The sequence below is a fragment of the Galeopterus variegatus genome, unplaced genomic scaffold, assembly GCF_000696425.1.
Source record: "Galeopterus variegatus unplaced genomic scaffold, G_variegatus-3.0.2 Scaffold4024, whole genome shotgun sequence".
Classification (NCBI taxonomy): domain Eukaryota; kingdom Metazoa; phylum Chordata; class Mammalia; order Dermoptera; family Cynocephalidae; genus Galeopterus; species Galeopterus variegatus.
In genome coordinates this window covers 167,470-192,037 of record NW_007730135.1, presented here as the reverse complement: position 1 = coordinate 192,037, position 24,568 = coordinate 167,470, and the positions used below count along the sequence as shown (strand labels likewise).

The window sequence follows — 24,568 nt, the reverse complement described above, 5'->3', positions numbered from 1 at the left end:
AGATCCACATCTTTCTCTAAGGGGATCAACAACTACTAGGTGCCAGTCAATAATTATATCAGGGGCTGGCTGGTTGGCTCATGGGTTAGAGTGTGGCCTTATAGCACCAAGGTCAAGGGTTCAGTTCCTCTTACTGGCCAGCTGCCAAAACAAAATTGTGTCAGTTCCAATTTTTATCACATTAATATTCAAAACAGATTAGGTTTAGTTACCTTATAAGATTTGGATATAAACTAATAACAGTTATTTATTAAGTTTATATTAGGAAAGTCAATTTGCTCTTCAGAGGTTCACTGTTAAGGGCTGAATTATGCCTCATGCCCCAACAATTCATATGCTGACTTGTTGCCCCCAGTACCTTGGAACATGACCTTATTGAGAGATAGGGTCTTCCCAGGTGATCAAGTTATAGTGAGGTCATCAGAGTGAGCCCTAATAGAATATGACTGATGACCTTATAAAAAGGGGAAATTTGGACACAGATACATAGGAGGAAAGGTGATGTGAAGATACAGGGAGACACCCACCACATGAACATGAAGAAAGCCATGCACAAGCCAAGGAGGGAGCCTGGAACAGATCCCTCCCTCGCAGCCCTTAGAAGCAACTGTCCCTGACAACACTTTGATTTCAGACTTCCAGCCTCCAGAACTGTGAGACAATACATTTCTGCTGTTTAAGCCACCCAGTTCATGGTACTTTGTTATGGTGGCCCTAGCAAACTAGTATATTCACTTAAACTGAAATCCTTGGGACATCTATTTCCCTAAAGACTTAATTCTTCTCTTCAAAGAACAGAACTGGGTACTGTGATGTTTCAGAGCTTTAAATGTTCATTTAACTAAAAAGCCAGTCACTGGATAGACCTGTTTATTAGAACCACTCTCTCAAAAAACAAAGTGCTCTGTTTCCCTGCTTAGGTTTCACTTCCATCACATAGTCCTGCTGTTCCTAATACCCCAGCATTTCTTAAGAAAGAACAGGGGAGAGGTCATTGCCAGGTGCACATGGTTATAAAGAACATTGGGTTTTTCCAATCCCCTTGGAATTCTGATTCCAGTTTGGCCAAAACTGCTCCATAACTTCCTATGACTGCCCAATCGCCGGACTTTCTAAACAGACGCATGTTCTAGGGCTGTGGACCAGCGGGGCCTGGGCACAAGGGTGTAGATGGCGAGTGAGGAAGCAGAGGAAGCAGGACACAGGACTTCAAAGGGAAGAGGTGTCAACAGTCTGGACTCCCGGTGCCCAGGAGAGAGAGGGCTTAGAAATATTTTCTTAAGAGCTCACCTCAAAGCCCTGCAGGCGTCCCAGATTCATCATGTCATTGCAGCGTTTGGGAACAAGGCACATTAACTCCACTGCTTTCTGTGGGAAGGAACAGTAGTCACTCAGAAGGGGGAACAGCACTGGGCAGGAAGCTCACGGCAATTCAGAACTGGGAGATGGGGACCTCACCTCCTTGAAGGTCCTTTATTCTAGGAAAAGACACTGGTCCCTGCTGTCCATGCTCAGAGGAATGTGACATTTTCTGTTCTTGAGGGGGGTGCTGGTCATCAGCACAGGGGCTCTACGTCAATCAGTGTCACATGTTGGGGGAATGCTACTCAGCCCATCCTTTCCCTACCTTCCTGCTTTTGTACACCAATTCCCTTTCCTGCTCATATTTTCTTTCTTTTCTCTGTTGTGTCCTGGCTGCCCAAGCAACAGCTTAGCCTGGCTTGTGAAACACTAAAGCTTTTAGCCTAAAGTAACCTGCCAGAATGGTCTTTAACCTTTCTGGCTTAAAATAATCCCCATGGTGACGTTGTCTCAAAAGACTTCACTCAGAGGGTAATCCTCGGGGCCGAGGGGACTGAAAATGGAATACTTTATTTGTTATTTTCAAAGAGTACTTGGATTCATGGGTAAAATTGCATATTGAATCTCTGCAATCTACACCTAATTTCTGAAGGATGTTAAATGGGCAAAATACCACCTTTTTCCCACTACATGTCACCAGGAGATGCACAGAGAACATCAGTAGGACTAAGCTCTGGTCTAGCCCCAGACAGAATTCTTGAGTTCTAGAAAACACTTTATTCATTAACATTTGCCATTCCTCATCCTGTTGTGTAGTCCTCAAGACAGTCCTCCTACTGTCTGAGAGGAGTTGCTTGGACCCTCGGTCCTCCTGAGACAATCTTTTTCCCTTTAGTGACAGACACCCAATATGGCCCCTGAGAACAGCTAGCATTACAAGCAGAAAACTCACCTCGATATCTGAACACTCCAAACCAGCCTTCTCACTGTATCTCAGGAAGTCCTAGCAAGTAGGGGAAGCAGGGAAGGGGGTGGGAAGGGGTGAAATCAGTTAGTAAAATAGTCAGAGAGCTATAAAAAACGTATCAAAAAAATGCAATAACACCCTGAAGACCTTCCATCTCAGCAGAGGTGGCAATGGTTTGTAGTAGCTGAGAAACAAAATTATGAATCATGTTAAACATAACATAGAGAAACTCCCAGGATATTCAAGGTTTCACAGCTGTGGGAGAAGGGAGGTGAGAGGGCGAGAGGAAGAAAAGGAGGATTATGACAAGAAAGGATGGGAGAGCGGAAAGTGAAGCCTCTCTCTTCCATTTAACCTCATATTTCCATAAGATCAATCAAGTTAAGCCATTACTTAAAGTAAAATATGACCACGTTTTAGGTATTACTCATCTAAGGTCTCCAGAGCCTTGCCTTTCCCTTTCTTTCTTCCTTGCATCCCATTCTAATTTTATGCTCTTACTATTTTTTGTTTTTTAAAGGTATCAAATCAGTGACTGTGACAACGTAAGAAAGTGAATTGAAAAAAGAAAACCAAGTAACAACGTTAAGGGTGGGAACTCCAGCCGTGCAATTTATCTGGGGGCAAAGCTGACGGAGGAGCCAGCTAACAAGAGCTGACATGTGTCCCCACCAGTTCACAACTCTTGGGACAGTGTGGAGGAGACAGGACCTGAGCTCCACTGCTCACCAGCTCTGAGCCTGAGGGGACCCTTCTCCAGCCCTGGCCAGGCTCCCCGCTTCTTACCTTGAGGAGCAACTGGTATTTTGTTATTCTCTGAATGGGCTTGATAAGGAAGTCGCTAAGTGTCAGCCTTTGATTTATCTCCTGTTTTACCTCCTGAAACACAAAGCAGCTGTGTTAGAAAAAAAGGAACCAAAGAATGGGGTACTCTGGATCAGGGTTCCAAGACACAGAAGACAGGTCTTCATGTTTTCCAATAAAGTTTAATAATCTTCAAGCGAGAGGTGGAACTGCCTACACAACTGGTCCTTTGTTATGAACAGCATGTTAACACACACCACCATCACCTTCTTGCCTTCCTGCCATGCCTTCCCAGCAACCACTTCCACACCTTGGTCCTCACCCCAGTTCTGGGGTCAAGCTGGGATGGGTACTAGGTTCTCTCAACTGCTCCAGGGCAAAGTCAGGAAAGAAGTCCTGCTCCTAGGATGTAACAGGCCTACAGAGCCCCAAACTCAGATCTCCAAACACTCAGCTGAGGGATCTCTCCAAGTGACGGTGTTGCCTCTCCACCAACAAAATAAATCCTTCCTGGTGGGGCAGAACACCCACCGTGAGCCGCTTGACAGAACCTCAGGGAGCAGAAGTGGAGACTATGAAGTGACTGCAAACCCCTCAACCAAGAGGAGGGTCCTCAGCAAGCAATCCCAGGGGGACTGGTAAGGAAGAGTGTGGGCACAATCTGCTCTGAGATCACTTAAGAAGGACCAGAGCTTCTAAAACATCCTCTGTGTTACAGAATCATTCTGTGAAAGGAGGCTTCTCAAAGCAGTCCACAGACTGGGCCCTCAGCTCCTGTCAAGCAAAGGTGCTCATTAGAAGTTAGCTAAGAATCTAATGGCTCTGTTGAAGGAGCTATTCCTATCATGAAGGGGTCAGCGGTGCTGTGTGGGGGTCGCCTGTGGAGGGATGACGTCTGGTATTTCTGAACCTGGCTGTCCTGGCCTGAGTCCCCCTGCACTCTGATTCGGCAAAGCCTGAGGTGCGTTACCTCAAAGTAGGCATCGTACTCAGCAACGATGTACTCTGAGCGTGGCTTGTTCTGGCAGTACCACACGTAGATGTGCAGCTTCCGCTCCTGAAAAGCAGAGGGAGGGACACGTGGGCAGTCAGGCATCTGCACCTTTCGCTCACTCTCAGAGTGCTATGCTGGTCTACACACAGAGAGAAGGAAAAGACATGGCCCAACCATGCTCAAGGATGCCCTGGTGGTTCAACATTGAGGATATAAAAGGAAATACGGTAGGCAAGAGCCCACCTTCCCAATTGCCAAGAAGGTTAAGGAAAACAACAAAAACTCAGAGAAATGAGAAAGAAGGCCAGTCAAGGAAGAGCAAATGAGAGAAGGAATTTCTAAATGAATGTAAATGAACCCAGACAGGGGCGGGGGAGGGAGGGGGGTGGAAGGTGAAGGGAGACACTCACATGCTTGATAAAGAGCTGTGCCAATCTGTCTTGCTCCTGGATACATTTTTCCAGTTCAGCCAGGAAAAAACTAAAAGGAGAGAGGGGAGAAGAGGAGGAAGCCGCGTTATTCAGAACTGTCTTATCTCTCAATGATGAGATAAATGACAGAAGACTCTCCCCCAAACCCTACCCCTTAGGTCAGATACAGGAAGAGAACTCGGGAGTCCTGGATTCCCATGACAGCCCGATCCTCAGAGCAGCATTAACACTTACTCCTTGTGCCAGTCATAAATCTGGTGAATATTTCCAAACACGATTTTATCCTTTCCTCGCATATCCTCAGGAACACCCTTTTCTTCTATTCTCTTCATGAAGCCCTGTAGCAGCAGAGGCAATGGTTAGCAGAGAGCTTTCACAAGAAGGCCCCATGCAGCACTCCTGTAAGCCCACACTCTCCACGTGAGTTTCAGAGCACGTGCTTCTGGAGTTTCTCACTGTTCAACCAGGACTTCGCCCTTGTGCAGAGTGACAGACAAAACTTTTATGAAGTTTCTGGGTCCCTTTCTTTGTCTCCAGTCCCCTTAAGAAAGCAGAACAAAGAAGAAAACAATCATTTGTCCTCCCATCTTCCAATCTAAGTTCATTGTTATCTTTGGAAGCTCGGAACTAGACACATCTGGCCTAGAAATAAGTCTTAGTATGTTAATACTTTAGACTCTGTAAAATGCAATCATATATATAATCATATATAATCTCATTTCAGCTTTAAAATCAGCTTTGAAGTTGTACAGGAAGGATTTATTCCCATCTGACAGATGAAAAAACCAAGGCACCCTGATGTTATATGGCTTGTCTTATAATCATACCACTGATGTGACTTCCCTTGATTTCAATCTCTCAATCTGCCGATTCCCAAATCCTCTACTCCTGGGCTGAGTTGCATATAGAGGCTGATGTACCCCTTCTTGTCCCCATCCCCCTTTGAAGATGAAAATAACTTTCGGTAAGTTACAGTTCATATCCTCTATATGCCAGATTAGTCTGCTTATCCAAGGCTTGGGATAAGCAAATACAAAACCCTAAGTCAGCAGATTTCATAGGATGGGGACTCACAGGCCAAATGTAAGAAACCAACAGCACTTTAGACATTAGGCATTCAATTTTTAGATTTCATATTCTTTCTTTTAAGATGATTAGCAATAGGGCTTTAAGCCATCTAAATTATCCAGTTACTTTCTGTAGTGGATTGAATGTCCCCCCTCTAAACTCATTGAAGCTTGGTTTGTGCCCCCCAAGTTTATGTATTAGAAATTTGGACCCCACTGTGACTATTAAGATGGTGGGAAATCCTATTAGGGTAATTGAAAGGTGGGGCCTTGAAGAGGTGATTGGATTGTGGGACCATGCCATAGTGAATGGATTAAAAATGGTGGTCTTGGGTGTGGTTTGGAGGGTTTTAAAGGGAGAGTGAATGAGGAGGTTAGTCTCTCTCCCCCTCTCTCTGCTCCACCATTTTCTGCCATGTGAGACCCTTGGGTCACTGTCACCACCTCCAAGGCCTTCACCAGCTATGTTCCTTGGACTTTGGACTTCTCCACCTCTGAAGCTATAAGCAATAAATTTCATTTTCTTAAATTACCCAGTTCCATGTATTTTGTTATAAGCAACAGAAACGAACTAATATACTTTCTTAGGCTTTTCATCCAAGTGTCTAAGTATTTTTTTTTTTTCCGACCAGTAAGGGGATCACAACCCTTGGCACGGTGTGATCTGCACCACGCTCAGCCAGTGAGTGCACCGGCCATCCCTATAGGATCCAAACCCGCAGCCTCAGCGCCACCAGCACTGCACTCTCCCGAGTGAGCCACGGGGCCAGCCCCAAGTGTCTAAGTACTTCTAAAGTGAATCCCTATGGAGATAGAGCTATTTTATTTATTACCAAGTTGACTCTAACAGTGGACCTGTTGGTCTTGCTTATTGGTGGTTTTTTTATTTGTCTTCTTGGCAGCTATAACACTCTCCATAAAAATCTAAAGAAACATATAATCCCCAAGATTCCACTAAACGTGACCTGCCTTGTGCTCATGGTTGCTCATATCTCTGAAGAATATATGTCCATATGGTTAAATACCAAAGAAAAGCTCTTAAGACTTGGTCACCTAAAACAAAGTGAAACGGACTCAGCTCTAATCAAAGGCTCCCCCAAATTCTGTAACACTTGGGCCCCTACCTCCCTCTAAATATCTCATAATATTTCAAGGGGAAAAGAAAAAATTGCCTATATATTCTATTTGATTTATTACCATTTTTTTTTCCTTTTTGTCTTTTTTCGTGACCGGTAACGGGATCGCAACCCTCAGTGTCGCGCCCGTACTGCGACCAGCAACGGGATTGGCAACGGGATCGCAACCCTTGGTGTCGCGCCCGCACCGCGCTCAACCAGTGAGCGGACTGGTCTCTATATGGGATCCGAACCCTCGGCGGGAGCGCTGCCGCGCTCCCAAGCGCCGCACTCTACCGAGTGCGCCACCGGGCCAGCCCGATTTATTACCATTTTAATTTCCATTTCTGCAAATACTCAGAAAGAGTAAAATACATATAACCATCAAGTTAAAACACCTCAGCCTAGGTAGGGTCCAGTATGCTCCTGGCTGGTTGACCACAGACCCACCCTGAGCCATCTACTCACCTCCACCACAATCCCCAGATCCTTGACATAGTCTTTCTCTGTCTGTACCAGCTCATTCAGGACAAACCTGAGCAGGAGATTAAGAACAATGAGGGTTCCTCTTCATTGATAAGCACGAAATCTCCACACTTAAGTTCACAGGAAAGTTACTTTGGTACTTTTATGACAAGACCACCAAACAGACCCACACTTAGCACCCCAGAAAGGTGCTTACTGATGCTCTCTCTACAAGGGGCCCCCACTTAAGAACTGAGGGCACCAAGGCCAGAGAGGGCTTTCCCCAGATGACACACACTAGTCAGACAAGGAATGGCACTCATCACGAGCATTCTTCTTTCTATTCTTTTTGCGTCTTTCTCCTTCACTTATAACTGGATAATTGTAGAGACACAGGGCAGAAAGATGACAACCACTTTGGCAGAACTGAGTTATGAAAGCTTTGAGGCCAAGTGATTAACAGGAGATGTTTATTCCTTTGTTTCAGCTTCATTCTTTACTTAATAAGAGGAGAAAGACATTTGTTTGATAATCAACCTTTCTTTTTTTTTTGGCAGCTGGCCAGTATGGGGATCCAAACCCACGACCTTGGTGTTACAGGACTGTGCTCTAACCAACTGAGCTAACCAGCCAGCTCTTTTAAGGCCTCAGAGGCACTTACATCAACTGACGCTTTTAAGATATGGAAGCTACAATTATTCAGATAGGTATCCGTGGTCACTGGCCTGGAAAATCTCTAGGCAAGGCCAGAAAGATTGACTGCAGACATTCCATAATCACAACTCTGAATGCAGCAATCCTTGTCCAGGATGCAGGATTTAACAACTTCAAGGACATTTGCTTTCTTGGTTTCTTTCTTGTCAATTATTTCTACCTCTTAGAGCATTTACTATGTGCCAGTTACTTCATCTGGGTTTTCCCATGCCTGTAAGAAGGCAGGTATTGTAAAGTCCTATTTTGTATAAATGAAAACACTGAGACAGAAAGGTCAGGTAACTTGTCCAAGATTACAAAGTGAGTAGCAGAGGTGGGATTTGAACCCAGCTGTACAAAAGTCCAAAGACTGTATGCTTTCACAGTAGCCCACTGTCTGGTAAACTAGGCAGACTGGCTCTCTGGAGTCCCTAAAGCCTCCAACCCAAACACTCCTCTTTCTTTCTTCTGTCCAGACAGTGAAGAGCTAAACATCAAGTGCTTATGGTTGTGCAAAAGGGCAGGATGGGTGTTGTGTGTCCTACTGGAGGTGGACTCTTATCTTATTTGAAAGAGTTGTGCCTGCAGCCACACAACTGCATTTTTGGCCCGAGTGGCAGAAGGGATAAAGTTCTAAGCTGTCAAAGAGGGGCCCCAGCACAAGGGTTGTAACCATTTGGGACCCAGGAAACAATGCATCTGAAATTCCTGTTCTGCACAGCTCTGACAAGCCACCAGATCCCTAGGCCTCATCCCTCAGGGCAATGGGAAGAAGCAAAGGAACACAGGCTTCTTTATCAGTGTGCCCAGCACTTCTAGCCACTCCCTCTCTCTAACACAGATGCACGGGTTTTAGGCCACAGGAAGGAACTGGCAAGGCCAATGAATGCATTTAAATATATCTTTTGCATGGCCTAAGCTACTGCTCGGAAGAAAGTGGGTAAAAGAAAACCCACAGGAAAGTTCGAGTGGGAATTCTGGGCTGGGAGGGCCCTCTGGAGATGAAGTTCAGCGTGCTGTCTCCATGCGATATTTTTATCCTAAGCTATTTGGTGACAGATGGGGGCTGTATTAAGCTTTTCAGCTTCCAGGGAAGAGGATTGTACTAGGTGGACCTAGCAGCTCTTCTCTTGAAGGGGTGAAGCACCTGGGGAAATGATGACACATTAAAAGACATTCTGAAAAGTTACATCAAAGATTTAAATTACATGCATCGCTAGGCAGTGCATGTTTAATTGCCAAATAAATTGAATTTATAATATATTTTTTCATGTTCAATTCTTATTAGTAAAACATATTTACAAATTAGTGTTATTCTTTGGTCCAACTCTTCAGCTATAGGTTAGACTCGCTTCTAACTTCTCTCTTTCACAGTGGTAGGAAATGGCTGGTCCTCCACAGAAAATCCCTTAGAGACTTTGCACTGGCTGTTCCCTCTGCCAAGAACGCTTTTCCTTAATGGCTAATTCCTTACCTCTTTCTGGTCTTTGTGCAAATGCCAGAACCACTTAAAACTGCAATATGTCCTCATCCATATTCCCCCACTCCCTTACACTACTCTCTTTTTTTCTTTTTCCAGCTTCCAACATACTACATAATTTATTTTGCTTATTGTCTGATTTCTCCTACTATAATGTAAACTTGCCATGAGAGCAAAGACTTCTTTTGTTGTTCTTGTGTGTCTTATTCACTGATGTATCCCACTGATGGTATATACTAGGCGTTCAACAAATACTTGGTTGAATGAATGAGTGACTGAAACTTGAAGACAACTAAGTCCATTCTCAACTTTTTTCTTCTCCTGGACCAATGAATATTTGTTTTCATCTTTTCTCTATAGAGATCTCATTTAACACTTTGATGTCCTACTGACATCTTCCAAATGGAGTTTCGGTTCTCTCTCTCCATCAGCCACCAGGTTCACACAGGGTTTACAATTAAACTCCTATACATCCTGTCTTTCATCATGGCCATAAAGTACAGCAGAGCAAAACAGGATGACATACAGCAAGAGAAACGAGATGTACTAACAGCTGGATTTTCAGGACAGCTCAGGATGTGGAGAGGTGGTGGGTCTGGGGAGAATGAAAGGAGGGTGAACAGATGGGTAAAGAGGGTAGAAGAGGAAGCCCACATTTGTTGCCTGTTGTGGCAAAATCTGACAATATCATGTAGTATCATGACAATGACTTTAAGTGACTGTTCATATCAGGGTAGATAACTCAAACCTTACATAACATATTGGTTTTTGTGAAATAGACTGCAATGTGCATTGTATTTTACCATTAACCATTCAAAATGGGGAGGAGATTCTCTTTGAACTAAAACCACAAATGGACATAAAATTAAAACCTGTGGAGAAGGAGCAGAGATGAGACCTGCCTCTTGGCACAACAGCCTCTTCCATACATCACTTTCCTATGGTCTAGAAATTAGACAGCAGTGTACAAATTATAAAATCAAGACAGAGGGAACATAAGGATTCCTAAATGGTCGGGCAAATGTTTCCTCAGGTGACCTCTACCAGATTTTCTGCCATGGTTAGGGATTCTGATTCTACATACTCCTAGTGATAGTCCCATAGTTTCCTAAACTTTGTTGTTTTCCTTTTATCAACATGTTTTAAATTTCTAACAGATCTTGGTTATAACCACACTTTGTCAATAATAGCTGCTAATGCACAGAATATACTTCAGCCTAAACATCTTCAAGTCAGTGCCAAAGTAGCTCATTGTTCATCAGTGCTACACTGCACAGATCTGGGCCACCTTTACTCAGAATGAGAGATACCAGTGGAAACACAAGTGTGGGGACTCCCTCTCTGACTCCCCCAACCCTTGCTCACTGTCCACCGTACACATGCATGCCCCTGGGTGGGATCTGAGGTAGCCACTTACATCCTGCCTCTCAGGGCCTTGGCTTTCTGTTCTTCCTCCAGGTTTCTAGGAGCTGTGGGTGGGGTCATCCCCTCATTCAGGCAGCCTGTGGGGTCTTTCAAGCTCCCCCGGTATGATCCTCCTTCTAGACTCTGAAAAGAGAAGAATAAACAGCCTAAGAGAAGTAAACACTGAAAAGTCATTTGGAAGCCCTGTGTCCCCCTCCCCCCTCAGCCTAGCCACAGCCAACTTGGAAAATCAGTAGCCAAGGCTGTTCTCACCAAACCACAGTGAAGCGCTAGGAGACCAGAGACTTCCATCCTCCTGCAGCAGAGCTGCTGCATTGTCGTGCTTGGCATTCATGTGCTGCCAATTGTTCTGACATAACGAAGTTGTCAAAGTGACTTATCTCCTGGTAAGAGCTCTAGAGATAAAGCTAATCATTGCAATTCTACACCAAATAAGCAGTTAGAAAAGAAAATCAGTTGTAAGGCCACCATATGCAAAGTGATAAGGGGAGGGTAGTGATAAGAGAACTAGTTTGGTAAAATCATGTTTTGTTAAATCAGCTACAATTCTTCTGAAGAGGTGAATGAGATGTAGACAAGAAGTCAAAAGAGATACCTTTTCTAAAAACATCTTCGCTAAGGTTATTTATCAAGGGCTTTCTTTTATTTATTAATCCTTTTCATTTGTTTTAGTTCAGGTGCTGCAGGACTGAGAATACAAGTTAAAAGGATTAATACGGTTCTCTAGTAGGAGCTAAGTGTAAAAGAACCTAAATTCTAATCTGTCTGCTAGTCACTGAGTGATCTTACATGAGACAGCTAAAATTGTTCTATACTTCAGTTTTTCTCAATTTTCAAATCAGATCTTTCCTCACTACACATTTCTAAGGAATAGACAGAGACAGCTGTACGTCCCCTTTGAAAAGTTACAAAGGCTCTACAATGGTGAGGTTCTCCACCCCCCACCCCAGCGAATGAAACTTAACCATGAGGTACTCAAAATGAAGTCAATCTTAACATTTTTACAAGTGCCCAGGAAGATGGACCACAGTGACACTTAGCATTTCATTACGCAAATTGGCAGAAGCAATGTGGATAAATAATAAGACTAGAGGCCAAGGTCAAGGTAGGCAACTGTAAAGCAAATATGGGAGACTAATCCAAACTATTCTTACAAAATGCCTGTCCACAAGAGACACTGAGGCTAAAAGGAAAGTTTCACTTAGTAGTCTTTGAAAACATTAGCCCTAGGAATAAAGTCACAAAGATCATAAAGTACCATCCAAAAAAGTAGTGGGAACAAAAGGCTTCAGCCTGGTGTTAAATGATCTGCACTTGTGGTATCTGTCACAAACTCTCACACTTGCTGTATTTCAATATAGGCCAAATAGAGGTAAGAAAGAAAGGTCCAGGGGAAAAACGAAACAAAATGTGAACAAGGTGCCTTATGGGCCATTATGTGAGAAAGGATAGAGAATAGTAAGACTTGAGAGTGAAAAACTTAATGCAGAGAAGACATATCAACCTTCTCCCTGCCCCCCCCACCCTCAAATTGCCGAAATGTGCCAAGGGACAAATACAAATTTCTTATCAACTCTAGAAATTAGAATTAAGAGGACAGGGTCTTCATCCTTGAGAGATAATTTCCTTTAACTTGACATAAAGGTATTTACAGAACAAGTAATCAACCATGGAAGTTGTTATATCTAGAGCTGCAGTATAGGCTAAAAATATAGAAAGGTCAAGAAAGGTTTAGCTAAATTTATAGATACAGGATCTGTAACATGTTATTAAGGAAATAAGAGTGTCTGGTGCTGAGGCTTGACCAGCCAGAAGACAGGCAGGCTTTCCAATGACACGTCCTCTGGTGCCACCACCAGTGACAGACTCCTCTCACAGACGGACCCAGCTGGTGACTGATCTGATTACATGCCTTTTACTTCCCTCCTCCTTTCCCACTGTCTTGTCACAGCCTTTGTTCTGAAGCCTGTTGGCTGGTGGGTGGTGACTGGAAGGCCCAGGAAACAGGCCTCCATCTCTGCTTACAAGGTGCCCCTGTGGAACATCCCACTTGGCATGGTCTATTCTCAACCCTTCTACAGAATGAAGGACATCTGAGGATTCCAAAGTGTCCCACAGGGAAATACATTCCACTTCCACCTGTCTGGACCTGCTCTATGAGCAAAGAAGCCCAAGTCATCTCTCAGGGAGGAAGGACTCTCTTGGATGGAAGCAGTGAGAGCAGAAGAAGAGGAAAATAAAGGGTTTGGCTAAGCTACATGCTGGGTATTCTATCTCAAATGATGGATGGGGTTGGCTATAATGCTTGTAATAATTCAGGAGTGATTCTCTCTGAAGACCTAGCTACCTGTGCTAGAGTTGGGATACTGGGCCCCAGCCAAGCAAAGCACACACACAAACACAGTCTGGCCCCAGCCAGATTCTTCTATGGCTGAACGTGGCTGAACCAACAAGCCTGGCTCAGGGAGGTAAATCCTATAAGAGCAGGAGAACTAGATGCTGGGAAGTCTTGCTGAAGCAGGTAGGGCACATTCTCAGGATGCCAGGCCATCAGGTAGACTCAACAAGAGCTTAGTCCCGGCCAGACCCTTCCCTAAAGGCAGAGGATTATTAGCCAGGGTCCCTTGGCACCACACTGAGCCCAATGAACGATTCTGGTGTGTAACCTGATGATAAGAACTCAGAGAGGGGCTTTCTTTTCTACCTCTATGGTTCAATCCTTCATGCCAGGAAGGGAGTAGAATACCAGGGCTCCAGAACTACAGTGCAGAGACACACTAGATTCTCACAGGGCCAGGAAACTTTTGTTTCTCAAATTTGAGGAATCAAACCAAATCATACAGACATTAAGCTATTACCCTGTAACATTCACCCAACCACCAATCTATCAGCTGTAGTTTCTACATGCCCAGCACGCCACTAAATTACAGAAGATAAAGATGACACAGTCCCAACCCTGCCCTTCACAAGGCAGCTGAGGTGGCTAAGACAACATTTGTAGGTGCTTGCCTATCAGTTTACACGGCACGTTCACACCTACTCAACCATTACCATGGCTCTCTTGAGATTAGAATCAGGTAGAAAGAGTCATTGTCATTGATAACTGGGATAAAGAGAGGCCAAGGAGACTAAGTAGATTTCCACAGGCTATACAGTAAACAGAGTCTGGACTAAAATCTAGGTCTTCCAATTCCTAACACACTCACTATCTAGAAAAAGTGGTCCACAGGTCTAGAAAAAGCTTTATTCAAAATCACACAGGGAAACGTGGGAGAGTCCTTACTCCTCAATACCTTAATACAAATACTAGAAAAAATGTTAGCTCTATTTGCGGGGAGGTGATGAGCATCTTCTCTGGGTAAACAAAAGCGCTGATTAAAGAACAAGGCTGCAGGCGAGAACTTTGAAGGGCCCATTAATGTCCAGAAGGACTCACCAAGGGGGGTCTTCAGCGGTTTTATGTGCAGTGCAGGTGAGCCTCATAAGCCTGCCTTTGTTCCCTAACAGCAGTTCTTGTGCAGCGGAGATCACAACTCACCAAGGCAGAAGCCTTGGTGCAACAATGACCATGTGAACATAAAGCACCAGGGGCAGCTTTGGGACACAGGGACACAGGGGATCTCATGGCCTGCAGGCAGAGCTAGGAGGCCAAATGAATTCTAAGTACAGAATTTGGTGCCATCACTTGAGCAACCTATAGAGAAAGCAGAAAGACTCTAAGCTCTAGATAAAAATCCAAGCATACCAGATGCTCCTGTAAAATGGAATCAGACTCTGTAAATCAGAAAGGACTTTATTAGTTTTTCCTCATACTGAACTAAGATAACTCCCACCCACAGGTCTAGGTTCTGCTACCTGGAGCAACAGTCAAACCAACGCTTCATTCCCAAGGCAGCACTTCAATTATTGGAAGACAGCTCTCACGTGTCTTCTCCTAACTTCTCCTCATGCTTAATCTGAGTTTCTTCAACTTTCCTCCAAATGACATGGACCACGCAGTCCTGGTTACCTCCTCCAGGGCACTCCCAGTTTGTTCAGGAATATTTTAGAATGCTACATTTAGAATACAATGCATTACTCATACACAGCTCATGACAGTTGTGGTCTGAACAGCTCTGAGTACAATGGGACCATTACTTCTCTTGATCTGTACACTGTACTTTCATTAACCAACTCTGTTGTAACACTGGCTATTCTGGCAGCCATCACACTGTTGTACTTAGTCGAATAAACACTCTAGAACTTTTCTTCTTCTAAACTAAAGATCTGATGAGGAATAGGAATGAGAGTCTCAGAGGTGAAAATGCAACCTAGTGTTCTCAAACGTGGCTGAGATCCTCAACTTAGCATTGCTCGGTTGCTACCCCACCAAGTGATGGGAAGAAGGAGAAAGTAGAGGAAAGGACAAAGAATCGAATTTTGGTGAAAAGATTCTAAGAAATCAAATCACTGCTCATTCACTCCATTAGGGGCGCAGTTTGTGATATGGGCTTGGTTTTAATGTTAAGACAAAGAAATCTCTATAATTCTGGGCTCACTCTAGGTCCTCAAGAAGTAGTTATTGGTGAAAAAACTTAAAGCCCTTATTATGGTAAACATACCACAGAAAGGACATTTATTCAATAGACATTTATTGAGAGCCTGTTATAGGGCCAATCTACTCCAGTGCCATCCCACATTCCCTCGCCCTCATGGGACTTCTCAATATTGTCATTCACATGTTTAACACCAGACTCACTGATCACACAAACTAGAGGCCTAAAGAGACTCTCAAAAGTGCAAAGTTCAGCAGCAGTAGGAAAAAGGTAATCCAAAATATAAACAAATACAGATTTTTGCAAACCAGTGTTCATGAAGAAAGCATTAAGTGTAAAAAACTCCTACACATTAACGGAGGGAAAAAAGGTCCTAAATGACTCATCATCTAGCTGGGAAGGTAAACTGCAAATGAAAACATTAGATATTTTAGCAAATAATACAACAGGGCCATCTAAGAGCTGTCCCAGGCAGCAAGTGGCTTTCATAATTACTGTGGGATTTCAGAGGAAATTTGCCCTTGGCTGGTCAGGGAAGCCTTTGTGGAGAGATGGGATTTGAGTGTGATCTTGAAGGACCACTATAAGCAAAATATGAGGAAGAACATTCCAGAGAAGTGGGGTGATATGAACAAAAACTTGAAAGGAGGAAAATCAAGTGCATGTCTGGGGATTGTGAGGAAAACAATTTGGCTGTAGCAGAGTACACCGACCAGAATAAGTGGATGTCGGAAATGTAGGTTAGAGAACAGGCTACAGAATATTAGAATACTGGGTAAGTGTGGACTTATCTATAGGTCAGTGATTTCCAAACTTTGATAATATATCTCTGTCGGTAAACACAATTTTGGTCATATACCCCCAAAACATGTAACCTTTTAATAAATTATATGTCTGTTCTACTGTACTATCATTATGTAAAAAACAAAACATATATGAAAGCATTTTAAATTAATAAGATAAAGAGATTCTAATATTTTCTTACTGTACCCTAATAAGCTGTTTTTTGTACCTGAAGGCAACCCCACATTGGAGACCACTGGAGACCACTGCTTATGTAGGCAAGAGGGAGGCAGTGGGCCCTCACCAAGGAGAGAGGTCTTCCTGTTGAAGACCCACAGGAGAGCGAGGTGTGGAAGCAAATTGGGTGGGTGAAGATCACGCAAGCAATGACTACTGCAATGGTCTACGCACGACGTCAGGGCCTCAGCTCAGGTGGTAAAAGAGAAAATGTAAAAGAAAGGATGGTTTTAAGAAAAAAAATTTTTTAAATGGTATTTGGTGAATGAGGGAGGTGTGTGGGTCAGAGTGAAAAGGTAAAGGAGAGCAAGTGAAGAGTGGTCAGAGAGGGGTCCTTTGAAAAGTCATGTAGTGCCCACGAGAGCACTTAACTCCTATTGGTAGAACAGGGAGACAGCAGAAAAATGAGTTTGACACTAGTAAATAAAAACACCAGCTATTTTCTTTTTTAATTAGGAAGGAAAATTTAGAAGAAAAAGAATACAATCATATGCGTTATATTTCATTTGTATGCTATAAGCTGGGATATCTGCAATAGTTATTGCAATCAAAACTATCAGCCAACTTTCCCTAGACAACATCCATCGTTTTCCTCTAATTCCTGGGCCAAGTGGAGAAGGGTTTAAATGGCATTGATTAACAAGACTTTCCAATAGAAGCCTGGCGGAAGCACAGACATATTTATCCTGAAGAGGACTGCAGGAAAAGCCAATTGGGTGACACAGATAAGAGCGAAAGAAAGGAAAAGGCTTCATTTTATTTTTATTTTTATTTTTTTTAAAAGGATGACCTGTAAGGAGATCTTAACCCTTGACTTGGTGTTGTCAGCAACACGCTCTCCCCAAGTGAGCTACGGGCCGGCCCCTTAAAGGAAATGGCTTTAAATGGTCATCCTACAGTGAATACTTAAGTGTAAAAACAGGGGAACGCAGAAACAGTTTCATCCTAAGGAGCTACCCAAAAAGGAGCTCTTTCACCAGTATTATGCCAAAATCCCAAACCAAATCAGACTCATCATCGTTCCCTCCAGTGGTCCGATTGGTCCATGAGAAAGTCACAGGCTAGATCAGTTGTCTGTGGCTCATTTTCAGCTCTTACCGCCATGATGGGGATGTGCACCGGCTCCCTTAACTTCCTGTGGTGAAGTATCCGTGCACTTCTGCCTGTTCCCCTTTATAATCAGTAGTCTTCTTTTGTAAGACCCTACAACCTAGAAGGCTGTGTAAGGTCCCCAAATAAAATTACCTGGTGCTTTCAAAGATCCAATCCATGTTTTGTGTCTCAAAAGCACAGTGCACTAACAGGGCTAACCGGACACACATCAGTCACTGGCCAGATGCCACTTGCCTGTGGACCAGTGGATCAGGCTTACAGCAAGGCTGGTTTGTCTCAGATTCTTTTCACCTTTCATCAACATCACAACCCTCAAAGACCCTGTTAATTAATTCCCCATTTCCCCATGCCCATTCCCAAACGAAGCCAAAAAGGACTTTGAGGTACTGCTTTTTAGAAACCATCATTTGTGGAAACAATCCTACAGGAGTGAGCATAGGTGCAAAGGAGAACATGGCAGATAGATGCAAGGCCTGAGAGCTGCTTGGAGGTGAGATACACACAGAACTACCTCCAGAACCCCCACTTACCAGCTTGCTTTTGACCAACTTTTCTATTGCACTGACAAGGTCTGCAGCAGTAGGTACTTCAGTGGAAGCCTGCTGGGCTGCTAGCAAAGAGGAGGACTGCAAGACATCGGGCAGCAAAGGAAAAAGCAGATTAGCAAGGAATGAGGAACAGCAATTAGGAGGCAAAACAGAGAGTCCAAAGCTTAAGGCAGGCAAGGGAAGCAAAGCTCTATGTTCAGAGGGAAGAGATGACAAAGGGAGAGAGGGGTAGTGTGGGTGTGGGAGAGGCCCACCTGACCTGGAATTCTGGCAAGCAGCAAAGCATGGGTGGGGCCAAGCTCTCCATAGACAGGCCTCCGAGGAGCTGAGAGGAGGGATGGCCAAGTTCCCGGGAGGTCAGTAGGCAAGGACTGCACCTACTGACAGTGACAGGGCAGGGGCAACTTGCTTTGAGGTGAAACAGGACTTTGGCTACTACACGGCTGCTCGTTGCTCTTCCAGAGTATGAAAGGAGTCAGTAATCCTAGCGTCAAGTGTGTCCAAAGAAGAGAAATAATTCTTGCTTTATTACAGCCTTAGATATAGATCTTCACTGTGTGTCAAGCAAAAATGCTAGGGGCACAGCACTTAAGAGACTAGCCAGCCAGACATCCCTCCCCATATTCTCCCCCTGCCTCTCTCTCCCTCTTTCTGCCACTATTCCTACTTCTCCACAAAACATAGCTGATCTGGTAAGGCCCTTGAACTGTAGCACTAGAAAGTAATAAAAGGCTTTAGCAAGAGTTGTGTGCCACATGCTGGAGTGACCAGGGACTTGTTTACAGTAAAGGAAGGCTCGACTGAAGGGCCTCACTGTATCTGTCTTTCCCTTGCATTTATAATAAGGACTCATCCACATGGCTGTTCGGTCAATGGTTTGGGGATTCCTGCCCACTGAAGTATGGTGGGATTTTTTATTTTTTTTGCTTCCTCTACATGAGAAGACATTGAGGGAGAAGTGGTTAACCCTGCACACATGCGTGTGCTTTTCTCCCTAGCATATCAGGGCAGAGGACAATGGTGTTCCCAGGGCCAGGACACAGGCTCCTTCAGTCTTCAGCAGTAATGATTGTGGGTACTGAAAGTTGAATGTCCCCGCCTTGCTCAGGCTTCAAGTTTGTCCCTTAGGTTAGGGGAAGACTTTCAAAAGGACAGCATCTTGTCTAAGCTGAGTTACTTCTATCTTTGCTTCTGAGATGGGGGGAAGAAATCAAATATGTAATTAAGATACAATGCTCTTTTTCCTCTCTTGGGTAATGCAGAAAAGCTTAAGTCTACTTGGAAAACCAAATTAGCACCTTTTTGATCTAGTAATACTACTCCTGAGAATTTATTCCAAGGATGGAAGTCAAAGAAACTAACGTTATATGTACACTGTGATCTGTGGTAGTATTATCTAGCCTAGCAAAGACTGAGAACACCCTGTCAGTACGGCTCAAACAGAGGCTGGTCAAGCAAATTATGGAACATCAAATAAGTAAAATATTCTCCAGCTATTAAAATTATAGTTATAAAGGTAAAATTAATAAGACTTTAGGAAATGTATTTAACCACACAACATTATAATGGATGAACTTTAAAAAATTCCTTTTTCACTGTTGTAAAAATAGTTTTACTAATTCCAACTCTACTTGCTAGAAGTTCTGAGGCTCATCCTGCTCCCATATTTTCCAGGAAAACAAACGTACAGAAATCAGACAAGCAGGACTGAGGTAAGTTAATGTGTCTATGAAGGGACTGTTGCCATCTGCCCTGTTTCTGGCTAAGAAAAGGGCTACACAAACGTCTGGGGGTAAATCAGCATTCTCAGTTAAAAATTATCCAGAAACAACATAACATCCATTTCCCCCAAACAAACTGTGTTGGAGGGAATTAGATGGAGAGGGTTCATGACCTTTCCTTATCTTATGCAAGCTGACCCCTCCAGGTGGAGGGCTGTGTGGGACCGCAGATAATGGGACTTGAGTGCCTGCTCCCCACAGACACTGCCACTGTTTATAGAACATTTTACAAGGGTCAGCTGCTGGGAACACAGCAGGCTGGTTCTCATTCTCATCCTGAGGTGATGCACAGGTGTTTCTGCCTCTGGGAAACCAGGATAGGCATAATGCCCTGCTTCCTACCACTCTTCTCAACAGCCCAGAGTCAGACAGTTGGCCTTGAAGACCAGGACACCGACATCACCTCAGGAAGGGCCACAACCATGCACTTCTCATAGGTGAGTCATAAGGGGTGGCCAACCACATTTCAGTCATAGTCCTGTCCCTACACTCTGTCCCTCTAGCCTAACACAGAGGAAGACCTCAATTAATGTCTGCAGGTTAACAATTCAAATGCAAAGCAGAGAGAATTAAATAGGAACTGGAATGTCACCAGAAATGCTGAAGCATCTGCAGACAGAACTCTTTGATAAGCATCCTAGGCAGTGTTAGAAGGGTTTGTTTCCTGCCTCAAGATGCCGGCCCACCACCTTGAAGGAGGCTGCGCCCCTGCAAGCAGAGTACTAGAGAGCACAAGGAGACCCCGCAGGGCAGGGCAGGCAAGCAACCACCACCATAACCACCAAAAGACAGTCCGAAAAGCAAATGGAAAGCACAATGAAAAACTGAAACCACCACTTCCACCGCCAGAGCCTAAGAGGATCAGCAACAATTAAGAGGAGGGAAGAAAAACACAAGGAAGTGAAAGCGTGGCTTTAAGGAAACTAAGTGACAGAGAACACAATTAAAGCAGCCCAAAACCAATCAGGATCACAATTAAAGCGGTCCTCCAGAACAATCGGGATCATCATCACTGGGTGATCATAGGCACAGTGGACTTCGACATTTCAGATTCCAGGAAGCCTCTGCATGCCAGTGTGCCAGGGAATTGCACAAAACAAACAAGCCGGGCAACTTGGCATATTAGGTTTGCCCACCTTGACAACAACCTCCCCTTAGCAGTATCTCCATCCCTCATGCTGTGATTGCAAAGTTTCAACAGCACTGGGCCTGACTGGAAGTTACCACTGTTTAGATTTTAGAATTGATTACAGGCAAAACAACCAAAACGTAGGTTGTACAGTCACGTGTAACAAGATGCTTGCAACCTGGAACCACTGCAGATTCCCTTTTGAGACAAGTAGTTCCTTTTAGGATCTGCTGCTTCCAAAAACAGAGACATTACCCTTTATCTAGAAGGCAAGATGAGACACCAGGCAGATTTCCATTTTGAGAATTCTACATACACCCTCTACACTGCCCAGAATGGAGTCAGACCTCCAGGGTTGGGGGAGGGGACATTTACCAAATACAGACAGAGTCTCAATCGCCATTGATTCATGTGGGGTAAGAGATAACATGGGAGAGAGCATTACCCCCATCACACACAGAAAGTGAAGATGCATGCATTCCATGCTGCCCTCACGTGAGAAGGTGGAGAAGTCCTACCATCTCGTCCTGTGTCGGGTCATTGTCAAAGATCTTCATAGGCGGAGGGAGGGGTGTGTGTGACTCTTCATCTGGCTCATCTTCACCCCAACCTTTCTTGCTCTTCTAGAACAAAAGAGCAGCATTAGTTACTGTTTCACATGGTTAAAGATGCTTGCAGTTCAGGACTTGACGTTTTGAAAAGCAAAACAAGAGGAAGATTCCTCTCTCAACACACCCCTATCTGTTCAGCTGCAGTTTCCTCCTCTGTCATATGGATGCACCTGCTTATCTCAAAGGATAGTGAGGTCCAAACGGGGAAAATACACACGTATACAAACCCCCCCCCAAAAAACAAAAAAACCCAAACAACACCCCCACCCCCATATATCTTATTGAAAAGCCAGGAAAAGGGAAAGATAAAAGAGTGGTCAGAGAAAGTCTAATTTTTTTAAATTTTGAAGGGCTATTAAACCGCAGTCCATATGTCACCAGGCTCTACTGCCATTTCCAGTGAGAAAAATGCCATAGGGCATACAACTACAACAAGACAGAGTCTAGTTACATATAAGGGAGAATTTCTTAGCCACGGCAGTGATTAGAATAGGTTAGTTTGCCAGATAAAACAGGTATCTCATTCCCCCAACCAAAACCTATCCACTATATTTTAATTACAGAATCTCACCTTTTTATGAGAATTCAGAGATCATCCAGCCTAACTTCTTGGATCTCTCTGACTGTTATGTGGGGTCACATGGTCTCCCACACCCTTCTAGCATGGGTGTCCATTAGTTTTCAGGAAGGTGCATTTCATCACTGAAACCTTGCCTATTATAACCTTCATCTGTAAATCGTAGTTCTCACCTCTGGAGCAACCTGGAATTGTCTACTCCCTTCTATACGTGGCACTGCTCAGGATACTTGAAAATAGCTATAATCTCCCAGCACACTATTCTATTTTCAATGAAAATGGTCTCCGTTCTTTCACTCCTAGTCTAAACAGGTCTAGCTGGTTTTGATGTAGTCCTCAAGAGAGGTAGGAACTAGGTGACCAATCGACTCCCCTCAGGCCCAGCTTACTCCAAATCTGGCAAAACTTGGTTTCTGTCTGCTGGATATTCTAGGTGCTAGTCAGTCTCTGAATTGGTCACAAATCAAACTGGCCAAGGTCCTGAGAATAAGAAGAACTCAAATTACTTAGGCTCAAGACAACAAACTACTGGAGATCAGAGACTGACTAGTTTACAAAACCTGTGGACAGGGGCATGTCGGTAGGTCCTTCATAATGAAAGGCTGGGGGCCCCCGTGTGAGTACCTCATCAGCGCTGTCCCCCTGAGGGGTCGTCTCATCCCCAGGCTTGGGAGATCCCAGGTCGAAGCTCTTCCGACCATCACGCACTTTCTTCTGCTTTTTGATGTTTCCATCTGCTTTCCCACTGTTGAGTCGACGCACAGGACTCGTCAGCCACTTCTTAAGGGTATTGGTAGAGCGCTTGGGGCCTGGGGAACTGTGGATGGAGTTCAGGGAGGACTGAGCCTGCAGGTTGGCCACTGACTCGGACTTGCCTCCATTTTCACTTGAGGAATGAGAGTACGCATCTGAGGAAAACGAACAGACAGACGCAGCCACGTCAGAGGCAGTTAAGGCAGGTAAGACTGCCGACAGGGAGCAAGACAGCTCCATCCTCAGGAAGCTAGGACACAAGGCAGAATGTCAAGGCCGGCTGCAGACCCGGGTCAAGAAAATCCTCTCTAGAAGAGCAGTCATAGTCGACACTCATTCAGCTTTTAATGTGAGGTACCATTCCAGGTGTTGCAAATATAGGGGTGGGCAGAAGACAAAGACTCCTGCCTTCATGGAGTTTATATTCTGGCCCACCAAGACTATAACAACGACAAAATAGTAAAATGAAAATAAGTAAAATGTCAAGTATGACAAAAGTGCTATATTGAAAAACAAGGTAGGGAATAGAGAATGCTGGGGTGGGAATAGGGGGTGCGAATTAAACAGCCGGTTGGGGAAAGTCTACATTGTGACATTTGAACAAAGACCTAATGGTATGAAGGGTGAACCATGTGGCTGTCTGGTGAAGGGCATTCTAGGTGGGCAGAAGAGTGAATACAGAGGTGTGCCAGGGGGGGCTTCAGTGGAGTAAGCAAGGGGGAGAGCAATAAGAAAGGAGATCAGAAAGCCAGCAGGGGGCCGGGGCTTGGTGGGCCAGCACTATGCCTTTGGCTTTTACCAGGAGTTGAAAACCCATTGGAACACTCTTAAGCCAGAGTGACACAAAGTGACTTAACATTTTAAAAGGTCATTCTGGTTTCTATATTGAGGGCAAGTGGAAAAATGGAGACTGGTTGGGAGGCTACTGCGCCATTCCAGGGGAGGGATGTTGGTGGCCTGGCGTAAGGTGGTAGCAGTGGTTGTTAGAATGATCAGATTCTAGATATGTTTTGACGGAGGGCCAGTAGGATTTGTTGACAGACTGTGCATGGAATATGAAAAAAAGAGGAGTCAAGGATAACTCAGGTTTTTGGCCTGAACAACTATTAGGATTAGGGTTCCTGAGATGGGGAAGACTATGGAGGAGACTAGGGGGATGGAAGATAGGAGGTCAGTTTTAGACATCTCTGAAATGGCCATTCGATATCTGAGAGGAGAAATTGAATAGCAGCAGCTTGATATCAAGTTTGGAGCTCACAGGAGAAAGTTCTGGTGAGCTGGAGGTCACTGAGGAGTTGGTGTACAGGTGATGTTGGAAACCATGAAGCTGGGTGAGATCATTAAGGGGCACAAATGTGAATAAAGAAGAAGTCCAAGGACTAAGCCAGAAGCAGGGAGATATGAGGACAAGGAAGAGCCAGTGAGGTGGGAGGATAACCAGGAGAGTGGCGTGTCCCAGAGACTGCCGCAGAAAATGTTGATGGAGGAGGGAGACGTCATCTGTGTCAAATGCGGCTTGATAGGTCGAGAGAGTTGACCTAAAAATTAAGTCTTGGGCCGGCCCGGTGGTGCACTGGATAAGTGCGCCACTTGGGAAGGGCGGCGGCGCTCCTGCCCGAGGGTTCGGATCCCACATATGGACCGGTTCCCGCTCACTGGCTGAGCGAGGCGCGGGAGCGACCCCGAGGGTTGCGATCCCGTTGCCGGTCCCCGGTCCGGTACGGGCGCGACACTGAGGGTTGCGATCCGTTGCGGGAC

The 24,568-nt window shown here is 44.6% G+C and overlaps 1 protein-coding gene across 1 annotated transcript in view; it reads right to left on the bottom strand.

The window, feature by feature from the left end:
- Nucleotides 1-24,568, bottom strand: part of LOC103602134 (kalirin-like) — a 196,292-nt gene that overhangs the window by 7,830 nt on the left and 163,894 nt on the right. The window contains exons 14-23 of the mRNA XM_008586555.1: nucleotides 22,682-22,965; nucleotides 21,388-21,492; nucleotides 10,736-10,866; nucleotides 7,149-7,215; nucleotides 4,733-4,836; nucleotides 4,478-4,547; nucleotides 4,044-4,130; nucleotides 3,056-3,148; nucleotides 2,255-2,305; nucleotides 1,291-1,368 (exon numbers count right to left, since the gene is read on the bottom strand). Of these exons, the coding sequence (XP_008584777.1) occupies nucleotides 1,291-1,368; nucleotides 2,255-2,305; nucleotides 3,056-3,148; nucleotides 4,044-4,130; nucleotides 4,478-4,547; nucleotides 4,733-4,836; nucleotides 7,149-7,215; nucleotides 10,736-10,866; nucleotides 21,388-21,492; nucleotides 22,682-22,965 (1,070 nt within the window). The remainder of the gene's footprint in view (nucleotides 1-1,290; nucleotides 1,369-2,254; nucleotides 2,306-3,055; nucleotides 3,149-4,043; nucleotides 4,131-4,477; nucleotides 4,548-4,732; nucleotides 4,837-7,148; nucleotides 7,216-10,735; nucleotides 10,867-21,387; nucleotides 21,493-22,681; nucleotides 22,966-24,568) is intronic.